This window comes from Mirounga leonina, unplaced genomic scaffold, assembly GCF_011800145.1.
Source record: "Mirounga leonina isolate KUSES-001 unplaced genomic scaffold, KU_Mleo_1.0 Mir_91, whole genome shotgun sequence".
NCBI lineage: Eukaryota > Metazoa > Chordata > Mammalia > Carnivora > Phocidae > Mirounga > Mirounga leonina.
In genome coordinates, this window is record NW_023270839.1 from 19,618,254 (window position 1) to 19,630,788 (window position 12,535).

A 12,535-nucleotide genomic window follows, 5' to 3' on the forward strand; every position below is an offset into this window, starting at 1 on the left:
TCCCTGTAAATCCATGTTGTTTAGCTTCTTTTTAGAAATGACCGACAGTGGGCAAATTTCAATACTGTTTACCCAAGGAAAAAAATTTAATTTCCAACACAGCCCCAAACCAATTTCTTTCAAATCTAGCAAATTTATCCATCTTTCAAAATATATTATCTAAAAAGTTTACACATGCTATTTGAAAATCAGCAGTTTCATGTGTAGGGATAAGGGAAGTCTGGACGAAGGCTCATAAATCTGCACTAAGAAATAAAGAGAACTAGGGGGTGCTAAAGTTCTCACTGGTTAGTTTATTATGCCAACTATGCCTGTAATATAGATAAACTTTTGCTTTGCCCATTTTTATAGTTCTTACATATTTTAAGACATCAGTATACTTTCCCTTCATAAAAGAGAAACAATCCTGAGTGAAAAAGATACAAACTAACAAAGTGTTTCCCATCAGAATATGTCTTAATTTAAAATATTCAGATAGCCCAGTAATATGGTTTAGCATATCATCCAAGCTAGAACATTATATTCAGAGTTGCAAGAGATATGGAGAAGCTAATTGGCAGTACTCCCTATTTAATGTGTCTGTAGTAAATTAGGGAATTAATAACGTCTGCTTTGCAAAAGTAAACTCTGAATTTAAGCCTCAAGAAGAGAATCAAGATAAATATATTTTTAATTCCCGCCCAAGTGAAGGCAATGGTAGGTTTATTACCTTAGACCTAAGTATACAAGTGATGTAGCTGTTATTTCTTTAGAGACCTTCTTCAGTTAAGAAAAATGCTTTTATTTAAAGATATCTGAAAATAAGATCAAACTCATAATATCAAATATATGAATACAAGTCTTTCAATAACTTGACAGAGAAAATGCTGCAGACAGTGTAAGAGAACCATGAGAAAAGTCTTTGTGGACAAAATACTGCTGATGGGAGAAGGCAAAAAATACTAGGAGAAGTGGAGCCAGGGCCGTAGAAGCGTCTTTGAAGGGAAGCATGCCAGGATGCGGTGAGCAAAATGCTTGAGTGGCAGTGAGTGCGCAGCAGGACAGAATTGCAGAAGAGAAGAAACTGAATGTGGGAGGAGGGAAAGAGGGAATGAAATAGGGAAGAGGAAAGGCGGGAGGAAAAAGGGATAAGGGGAAGGGAGGGAGGTGGCTTGATTTGTCCATAGGTTACCGTGTACAATTTGAAAAAGGATGCTCCTCAATGAGGAAACAGACCCACACGAAGACGCAGTTTGGTTAGCAACCTTTGGGCTAGAGGTCCAGCTGATAAGCTTTCTTTTGGAGGAGCTTTTCTTTTGCAGAGACTGGAGAGGAAGATTCAAAAGATTTCAGCCCCTACTTGTTCCCTTGGCTAGGCCACTTTATTCAGTGAACAACCTGTATAACTGTACAAAGCAGTCCTGCAAATGAAGGAAAGACTAACTCTGATGAAGAATGAGGCAGGCATTTATTTTACCATGTTGAAGTGCAGATGAATTCCTACAGAGCTATACACAAAACCAAATTTTGTCATCTTTTCTCACCGTTTCACACCTGCATTTGGAATTGTTTTCTAATAAAAAACATTTCAGCTTGGGGAACAATGTTGTTTCTGGTGAGCTGGAAGAGATGGCTGCTAGATCATTAGGGAATTTAAGGAAATCTGGTACTTGCACCCATGTAAGGACAGATGTACCTTTTTGGCTGGTGCCCAAAATCTGTGTACACAGTTCCTTACTGCCTCCATGTTTGGCTTTTCTGGGGATCCTGCTGCTCACAGTCGTAGGGGGATCACTGATCACTGACAGTAACAGGCTAACAGGCGTCTCTAGCTTAATGCCCAAACTGAGAGTAAAGAGGACGGTTTCTTCAAGATGTTCCTTTACAGAAGACCTTTATCACAATTGCTTTCAGCTACTTGTTAAAATGCAGACTCCTGGGCTCACTCTATCCCAGACCTCTTGAAGTAGAAGTTCTGGAAGAGAGGCCGGAACTCTGTATTTTAAACAACAGACATCAAAGTTGGAAAACTATGTTTAAGAGTAATGTAAAATATGGGGCACCTGGGTGGCTCAGTTGGTTAAGCGACTGCCTTCAGCTCAGGTCATGATCCTGGAGTCCCGGGATCGAGTCCCGCATCGGGCTCCCTGCTCAGCAGGGAGTCTGCTTCTCCCTCTGACCCTCCTCCCTCTCATGCTCTCTATCTCTCATTCTGTCTCAAATAAATAAATAAAATCTTTAAAAAAAAAAAAAAGAGTAATGTAAAATATGACAAATTTCTGTGTGGAGATTACAAAAAAAGGCAACCAAGAGAATCAAGCCTAGCCAAGTGTACCCTATAAAGTATAAACCACATATGCCTTCCTCACCAGATTTATAACATAGAGATTCAAAATCTCTAGAATTACAAATCCTTAAAGTCATAGCTAAATGCCTAGATAGATAGCTCGTGTGGTCTAATTACAGATGTTATTCTGAAATTAGGTTATAATGACACTTCATGTGTTGAGTTGTTGTCCTGACAGGAAAGCTCGCCTGTTCTGAGAAATTTCACACTGGATGACTGACTCTAGAACTTAGTCCAGACATCACTCCCTATCCCCATCTGCCAAACTTAGGCATCTGCTGAACAATCTTAGTTGATCAACTGTTCATTCTTTTTTAACAGCACATTGAGCAGGTAACAGAAAAATAACTGGAACAAATCTCTTACCGCTGTGAGGGGTCCTTCTGCTTGCGCCTCCATCGGACTTGTGGGTGTCACTGCAATAAACGGGCCAGCAGCCTGGAGTTCTAGCCTATCCGTACACTGTTCCGAAGCAGCAGTGGCAGGGCACTCCCCAGAAAGTGCTAGGACCACACCTGAGGGTTCTTTCTTTAAATGATCGCTTTCTGCCCAAGGACCCAGTAGGAGCTTCTCATCTTGAGGCGATTCCTCTAGGACTTGAAGTACTTCAGGTTCCTCATCAGAAGGGCTTCCAGTTGTTTTATGGCCTAAAGCCTCATTTGTCCTAAAATCCCGAAGGTCCTGCTCCTTGTCCACAATCACCCATTCTTTGGAATCAACCTCCTGCTTGCAGGAGCTCAAGTTAACTGCTATAAATCCATTGCTGGCACCGCCATCTGCCTGTTCAGGGGTGTTGGCAGAGGCAGGCTTCGAAGCATCTGGAAGATATTCTTCATCATAGTGCCAGATGTGGTCAGTACGGGACACGGCAGGAACACAAGGCTTATGAAGCAGAGCAGGGAGAAGAGATTCCTTTCCTGCACTGGACTCTTTCTGCATTTTCTCCAGGCTTAAAAAAAAGACAGAAGTTACTCATTTGCCCTAGGAAAATATTTATTACATAAATTATAAGCTCTATACAGACCTAATATTCACACACAGATGAGAGAATATATAAATAAAGCATAAGGAAAGTTTCACAGGCTGATAATGTTCTTCTCCACCTGTTATAACCTGGTTTTGGAAGATGGGACCCCTGGGAGGAAGATGGCTCTCCTGCTGTCGGGCAGGGGACAAGCCTCATCAGGTTGCCTGATGGGATCTCTTTCACCTTTTCTTTGCCAATTCAATCACACTGCTCTCTGCTCTCTCTGAGGGACTGAGGCAGAATTGAGCCAAGGGGATTTTGCTTCACCAGAAACCCTATAAAAGGAAATGAAGAAGCTAGTATAGGAAAGGAAATGGAGAAGCTAGGCAAATACTTCATGTGTTTTGTCTTCAGAGATGTATGTAAATGCAGACTCATTCAAGTAAACTCCAAAGGCAGAAATTTTAAGAAAAGCTACTACACCTGCTCCAGCGCGCCCAGCGCCCTATGTACACAGTGGGGCACACAGCAGTGGGGCGGTGGGCACGGTGGCGTGCAGGAAGCTTCAAGACGTATTGTCAGTTGGAGTGGATTAAAAGGCAGTTGACACGGTATACGAATCTGCCTGCTAGCCGAGGGGCAGGCAGTGGTGTGACCATTTGGCTGCACTTACTTCTACGAACTGACCTCATCGTCAGGGAAGCACTTGAAGCGATAGGTTTTTTTCTTTCCAAGTGTGTAATTAGGTGCTTCAATTCCTTCAACGGTTTCCTACTCATTCTAGGTTCTGGCCTGAGTTCATTTTCTTAGATAACTTCTGTTTTCTCAACTCTGTCTTTTTTCTTAGCTCTTCCCACAGCAGGGACTCTCTTTTTAGTTCCATTCTTTTATTAAACTAATTCTTTACCAAACTAAGCTTTTTTCCTTATTGCATTTAAATAACTATATAAATCCTAAATTCCTAATCTTAGCCACAGCTCGAAATGTTTAAGCACTGCCTCAACTCGAATCCATTCTTTTGATCATATTAATGTATAGATTCAAGTTTCTATCATGGAGCTGTGAGGCTGAATGATTACATGGAAGGAAGAATACACATATATGAAGGACTATCAAAAATGGAAGCTAGATTAGATTAGGCTGAATTATCTTGGACACAGTAACTACCATGTCAGTCAAATACATGGTCCTTCTAACCCTAACATTTCATTGCCAATAGCAGCCACCAGGATGTACATTGAAGGGTGGGTGACTATCACTAGTCACTCAGCTCTTCATATTACTGCAGCCTTCTATAATTCATAACTATGTCCCAAATTCTTTCTAAAGTTTCATTTCTGTCTTCTGTTATCAAAATTTGGGAATAATGGGACTTATAAACATGAATTATAGTTATTACCTATGTATAGCTCTCTGAAGTTCCACCTTTCCTTCTTTCTAGGAAGAAATGATAAACTTATTTGTGTCTATTTTCCCTACAGTACTAACTCATAAAAGGCCTTCATTAAAGTGAATCGAATTGCCTGTCCCTTGTGTATAAATTACTTGTTTACCTCCTTCACATACTCCCCTCCTTCCTCTCTCATACCTTCTTCATCATGCACTCTCCAACTCTACACTGCATCTTCTCATTCCAATAAAAGAGATCCCTTACAAAGTGAATTCAAAATGTTCATTTAACTTATACCTGGTGTCATAAAGTTACCAGCTCCCACTGCTCAGCTCCCAAAGCCAAAGGTTTTGTTACAGAACTTGTAACAATTTTATAAGACAATTCACATTAAGAATCATAATGATAATTAAAAACATGGATGGAGATGAGAATTTAATCAAATCAGTAATACAAAAATGCAAAAATTTCTTATTTGAAAGACTATGTAATAGAAATTCATAATGATGATGATGATGATGGTAATTACAGTATCTTAGTAGCTTTAAAGAAAAAGGAAAAGTATTTTATACCAGGTCTCAAGAAACTTGTCGGTATCTGGCTTTGGCTCCAGTGTAAGACGTTTTTCCAGCTCAAAGCTGTGGATGGAACGTAACTTCCGCACCAATGGAACATCTCTGTCTGGCTGAGTAATCTCTGAGCGGACACGAACTGGTGAACCAAGGCTTGGAGCATTCAGAATACCGTTTACTTGACCATGGCTGTTCTCTTCTTCGGTAGCAGCCTAGACAAAATATAAAAGAAAACCATGAAAAACATTCAGGTGACTCTATGTGTAGCAATCATTGAAGTCTTTCAAAATAATATAAGCAAAGGCTTGGGAGGTGTTTTCAGAAATCATGATATTTTGGATAGTTGACATCATTACATACTTGTCTACTAACCCTTCATAAAATGAGTTTTCTTAATTTATTCTTAGTTCAGTATTATTTTAGTTTTTTATATTTGTGGTACAGAGATAAACAGTCTAAAAATGTTTACCCACCTTGACTTTTTGTATTATGTCTAATGAGATGCTTGCAGGACTCCATTCCTCTAAACTAAAAATAAAACCTGGAAAGGTTTTCTTGGAGACACAAGTGGTCTCACAAGAGGTAGGATGGGTCACCAAGCCTGAATATCCCCTCTTATTCCCTCTCTAAAAGTGAAAAACCAAACAAAAACAAGAAAACCTGGAACTAGAAAAATTAGGAGCTGGGTAGAGAAGAAGGAGGTTGAACACGATGCAGCTCTGAGCAGTGGGGTTGCCTAAGGACAGATCCCTCAGCAATACACTTACCAGAGAAATTAAACCTGATCCCAGTAGTGGGGTGAGAGAGGGAAGTCTGGTATGTCTCTTCTGATTAGAGACCCACAGAAGATGCCGAACTGGTCTCAAATTGGGGGTCTACTCTGGCTACCAGCAGAAGCAGAAGGCAATCTCTGAAGGAAGGCTTCCCAATCCCCAATTTAGGTCTACAGGACTGCTACCAATTATTAACTAATAAGTAAAACACTAAAGATAGTCAAACACAAGAAGGCATGCCCATGACTAAGGGCAGAAATAACTTTTATTTATTTATTTATTTTTTAAGATTTTACTTATTTATCTGACAGAGAGACACAGCCAGAGAGGGAACACAAGCAGGAGGAGAGGGAGAAGCAGGCTTCCTGCGGAGCAGGGAGCCTGATGCGGGGCTCGATTCCGACCTGAGCCAAAGGCAGACACTTAACGACTGAGCCACCCAGGCGCCCCAGAAATAATAACTTTGAGAAAAACATTTAAAACTCCCTAAGACATGAGGGGCACCCGGGTGAGACAGTCAGTTAAAGGTCTGACTCTTGGTTTCGGCTTAGGTCGTGATCTCAGGGTCATGAGATTGAGACCTGCATGGGCTCTGTGCTCAGTGTGGAGTCTGCTTAGGTTTCTCTCTGCCTCTGCCTCTTTCTTCCCTCCTCTCTCACTCTCTCTTTCTCGCTCTCTTGCAAATAAATAAATCTTTAAAAATAAGAATCTCCCAAAGACATCAGATATTAAACTTAAGATACAGAATACAGAACAGTTATGCATAATATGTTTAAATAAATAAAGGTCATTATCACAAAGATCAACAAGGGATTATATGGAATTAACTGATGAATTTAATATGAAATATTCAATTAACAAGTTAAACATCAAATTACCCAGAAAAAGCCAAAGTTATTAATCAGTGAACTAGAACACATAGCAAAAGAAATTACTTACAATGAAGCACAGTAAGGAGAAGAAAAATATGAAAAAAAAATTTATAACAGAATGAAAAAGCGTACATTTACTTAGATTCCCAGGATGAGAGAACAAAAAGAATGAATTAGTGGCAATATTTTGGTAGGGAATAGCTGTACATCTCCCAGAAATGATACGAAACTATGAATCAAAAATTCAGGAAACAAGATATTCTAAGCTGGATAAATAAAAAGAAATGTAAGCTGACGCACAGGGTAGTTACAACGCAGAACACCAAAGACAAAGAGAAAAATTAAAAAGTAGCTGGGGAGCAAAGACAGAGGGCAATGAATCATCTAGAAAGAAAAAAAAATTAAGAGTAACAGACTTTTGAACACCAATAACTGAACCCAGAGGAAAAGTAACTGTCAGTCAAAAACTCTGAATCTAGTATGAATTCTCTTTATTTTTTTAAAATCTTTTATTTTTTTTTTAAAGATTATTTATTTATTTATTTGACAAAGAGAAACAACAGCGAGAGAGGGAATACAAGCAGGGGGAGTGGGAGAGGGAGAAGCAAGCTTCCCGCTGAGTAGGGAGCCCGATGTGGGGCTGGATCCCCAGACCCTGGGATCATGACCTGAATCAAAGGCAGATGCTTAATGAATGAGCCACCCAGGCGCCTTTAGTATAAACTCTCTTTAAAGAATGATGCTGGGCAACCTTCTCAGGTCCCCTCCCTCCTCGGAAGCTTTGTACTATCACCTTGCTATCATTCAATAAACCTTGCTTTGCTGCCCCCCCCCAAAAAAGAATGATGTTAAAATATACATTTACAATTAAGTAGAAATTTAAAGAGTCCTCCCAAAAGACCTCAACTAAAGGAACTTCTAATAGAAATACTTCAGGAAGAAGACAAGCCCAGGACTTCCAAAAATGCAAGGATATGGTAAACATCTTTGAAAAATCCAGACAAACATCACTGATATAAAAAAAAAAAAACCAGTATCGGGGCACCTGGGTGGCTTAGTTGGTTAAGTGTCTGACCCTTGGTTTTGGCTCAGGTCTTGATCTCAGGGTCGTGAGATCAAGCCCTGCATAAGGCTCTGCACAGAGCTTGGAGCCTGCTTAAGATTTTCTCTCTCCCTCCCACTCTGCCCCTCTCCCACCCCCTCTCCTTCTCAAAAAAACCCCCCAAAAACCCAACAACACTAATAATCTAATTTGAGTAATGTTTTTGAAAAGGAAGGAATTGGGGCACCTGGGTGGCTCAGTCAGTTAAGCAACTGCCTTCAGCTCAGGTCATGATCTCAGGGTCCTGGGATCGAGTCCCACATCGGGCTCCCTGCTCAGTGGGGAGTCTGCTTCTCCCTATGCTTCTCCTTCTGCCTCTCTCTCTCTCTCTCAAATAAATAAATAAATAATCTTTAAAAAAAGAAAAAGAAAAGGAAGAAATTAACATACAGAAGAGAACGAAATACAGATTAAATAGTGATGATGGGTAAAAGAAACTAAAGTCAGCTCCATGTCAAGGGCCATTTCACAATCTCATACACACAGATACCCATGTGGGCTGGCAACTGAGAATGTCACTCGAGATTTTTTACTGTAAGAACAGTTTTTGCTTCTGGTGCAATAAAGACAGCCACAGCTGACATTATAAAAATCCGATACTGACATCTCTTGCCTACTTTTCACTACTTATTCCTAATTATTATTAGTCTAGATAAGGCTTTTTCTTTTTTCTTAATAGTTTATTTTTCTTTAAAAATTTTTTTTATTTTAATTCAATTTAGTTAACATATAGTATATTATTAGTTTCAGGTGTAGAATTTAGTGATTCATTAGTTGCATACAACACCCAGTGCTCATCACAAGTGCCCTCCTTAATGCCCATCACCCAATTACCCCAGCCCCCCCACCTCCCCTCCAGCGACTCTCAGTTTGTTTCCTATAGTTAAGAGGCTCCTATGGTTTGCCCCCTCTCTGTTTTTATCTTATTTTTCCTTCCCTTCCTCTATTCCATCTCGTCTTTCTTAAATTCTATAAGAGTGAAATCATCTGGTATTTGTCTTTCTCTGACTGATTCATTTTACTTAGTACAATACCCTCTAGTTCTATCCACGTCATTGCAAATGGCAAGATTTCATTCTTTTTCATGGCTGAATAATATTCCATCACACACCCACCCACCCACACACACACACACATCTTCTTCATCCATTCATCTGCTGATGGACATCTGGGCTCTTTCCATATTTTGGCTATTGTGAACATTGCTGCTATAAACATCAGGGTGCATGTGCCCCTTTGGATCACTATGTTTGTATCCTTTGGGTAAATACCCAGTAGTGCAATTGCTCGGTCATAAGGCAGTTCTATTTTTAACTTTTTGAGGAACCTCCATACTGTTTTCCAGAGCGGCTGCGCCAGCTTGCATTCCCACCAACAGTGTAACAGGGTTCCAGAGAGGGCTTTTTCAATAACCAGACCACAGTGCAGCACGTCACATCTATGCAGAGAATGTTTTTACAAAGTGACTCCCATGACTGAATGTATATACTGTTAATTTTTCTAATTATTAAGTTTAACAATATAGTATATATACTGTCTGAAGACAGGCCAAGCTCCTCAGAATTGATCATGGAAAATTCTTTTTAAGATACATTTCATAAAGCATGACTAGCCAACTTTCTATCTATCATGTTAAAAGGTATGAGCCCAAAGTCTCATTTTACACCTATAAATTTAACTTCCATCCCAACTAAACCTTTATAAAATCATAGGAAACACCAAAAGCTAACTGGTTCATAATTCACTGCCCCTCCATTCCCATTTATCTTCTATGAAAATGGAAATGACAAGGACAGTAAAATCAAAAAGAAACTTGGAGATAATCTGCCCAAGATTACTAAAAATTAACCATTTAATTCAGAAATCTGTATCTCTCCCCTTACAAGTGGTACTGCTTACAATCCTAAAGAAGAAAAAATCATGTCAATTATTCAACATCCACTTTGTCAGCTTGTGATCAGTTCGATGCTTTCTACTTCTAGCTCTCACTTCCCCACCTCCACTTCAGACAATTTTCAGAATGGGTACTCCTAGTTCCATAGGCCCACAGAGTCTTGTCATATTACTTAGAAAGACTATTAACTTCTGACCTATAGATGTCTCTTCTTTTAGTCTCAGTGTTATTTTTTTTTAAATGCTTTCATCTTTTCCAAAATACAAAATGAAAATTAATGTTCAGTGTCTATATCTGAGTGGTATGGGCAAAATTAGCCAAGATGTTGTAACTACAAATATATAAATCACTAGCAATACAATGTTCTAACTATTTCTCATTCAAAATTAAGAATCATGATACTTTGCTACAGCAACAGAAGAAAAATATTAAGCACTTAGGAAAGATAACCCCTCCTATGCAAGAAATACGCACCTTACAAATCCCAAGCCTTATCTTGTTCCTGTTGGCGTCCATCTCTTCCCAGACATCCTTCTCCTGGGGACGTGGGTGTCCCAAAGATCCTGGCAATTTATCTGGTGACACACCAACAGGGATGCCATTCTCCCCATCACTAAGCTGCTCATCTGGAAACACCTCATCTGTATTTTCTCGAAGCAAGTCTCCTGGGATGGGCGTGGCATTGGCAATTCTAAAAATGTGGGGTGAAAAAAATGTAGAACTTAAAAACACCAGGATCAAAAATTACTATGAGACTATCCTACATTTTGTTTCTGGACTTAAATGATCAAGTCTATATATAATTAAAAGACTAAAACAAAGGCGCCTGGGTGGCTCAGTTGGGAGCTCAGCGGGAGGCCTGCTTCTCCCTCTCCCACTCCCCCTGCTTGTGTTCCTGCTCTCACGGTCTCTCTCTCTCTATGTCAAATAAATAAATAAAATCTTTTTTTAAAAAAAAGAGTAAAACAAAACATAAACAAAACCTCAGAAACTTAAACCATGCCAATTCTACAAAATAGAACTATTTTTGGGGGGCAGAGGGGCAGAGTCAGAGGGAGAGAGAGAATCTTAAGCAGGCTCCACACCCATTGTGGAGCCCAATGCAGAGCTCGCTCCCACAACCCTGTGATCATGACCTGAGCTGAAATCAAGAGTCGGATACTTAACCGACTGAGCCACCCAGGTGCCCCAAAACTTCTATTTTTGATTAGGAAAATTTTCAGGCTGATCTAAAAATACAAATTTTAATCCAGTAACTCACTGATTTAAGAATCACTTTAAAAGTTAGAAATATTTGGTCTATTTTCTAATAAGTCTTTGTCAATTTTAATATTTTCTACTCTTTACCCATTTCTTGCTGCAAGAGTAACAAAAACTATAAACAGAAAAATGTCAAGTGTCATAATGACATAAGCAGGTATGAGACCAGTTATATATATATTTTAAAGATTTTATTCATTTGACAGAGAGAGACACAGCAAAGAGGGAACACAAGCAGGGGGAGTGGGAGAGGGAGAAGCAGGCTTCCCACTGAGCAGGGAGCCCGACATAAGGCTCGATTCCAGGACCCTGAGATCATGACCTGAGCTGAAGGCAGATGCTTTATGATTGAGCCTCCCAGGGGCCCCAGTTATATTTTTTTAATAGTGTAAAATGTACATTTGCTTCTTCATTTACAGACTTTTGACAAGTATCTACTATATGCAAGGCTTTAGGGACATAAAGAGGAGAAAGGAAATTCTTGCCCTCTGGGAAAAACTAGAAATACTGTAACTATACAGAACAAATACAGAACTGCATGAACTGACCAGGAACAAAATAAAAAAAATATTAATTGACATTCATTGATATATTTCTTTCAAAGTAATTTCATGTCCTATTTATATAACTCATCTCTCCCTTAGACTTCTGGCTTGTGAGGAGCTTTTTCCAGTTCTCAGCTATCACTCATTAAGTGCTCAGGTCCCCGTCAGCTCTAATGTTCTATAGCTCTACTTTGTACACTAGTTTGTTTTGTTTTTAAATATTGCTGACTGAACACAATATTTACCACACAGTGAAATATTTTCTTAGACGTGATCTGGAATGTCTAAAAGTAGAAAAAAGCAGTTTTCAGTAGACTATCCTGACACACACAATTATTCTGAGTGGTAAAACAGGCATCTTCTCAGTGAGCCACTCCAAGGGTAAGAGCTACACCCTGGCCCAGGTATCATCAATATGTCATATTGTGAGAACAAGTCATTTTGCAGGGACTTGTTCCGCCCGAGTTGATGACCCTCACTATCATCTCTCCCTATTGGGTCAACAGTAGAAGATGAAACTCTTACTGATATGTTATAGGTATAATTTAGAAAAGCACTGATAATAGCCCCCGGGAAAAAAAACCCTTATAGCCCTGTAAAGCAGTTCTTGTAGTTCTGACACTGGGAACATACTGAAAAGGGAGTTTGAAAGAAAAGAAAAGAAAAGAAAAGAAAAGAGAAGAAAGAAAGAAAGAGAAAGAAAGAAAGAAAGAAAGAAAGAAAGAAAGAAAGAAAGAAAGAAAGAAGAAGAAAGAAAAGAAAGAAAGAAAGAAAGAAAGAAGAAAGAAAAGAAAGAAAGAAAGAAAGAAAGAAAGAAAGAAAGAAAGAAAGAAA

At 39.3% G+C, this 12,535-nt stretch overlaps 1 protein-coding gene across 3 annotated transcripts in view; it reads right to left on the bottom strand.

Annotated features, from left to right (window-relative positions):
• TTBK2 (tau tubulin kinase 2) overlaps positions 1-12,535 on the bottom strand; it is a 150,869-nt gene that overhangs the window by 17,721 nt on the left and 120,613 nt on the right. For all 3 annotated transcript variants that reach the window (XM_034994496.1, XM_034994495.1, XM_034994497.1), the window contains 3 exons: positions 10,371-10,587; positions 5,256-5,467; positions 2,693-3,275 (listed from right to left, as the gene is read on the bottom strand). In XM_034994496.1, the coding sequence (XP_034850387.1) occupies positions 2,693-3,275; positions 5,256-5,467; positions 10,371-10,587 (1,012 nt within the window). The remainder of the gene's footprint in view (positions 1-2,692; positions 3,276-5,255; positions 5,468-10,370; positions 10,588-12,535) is intronic.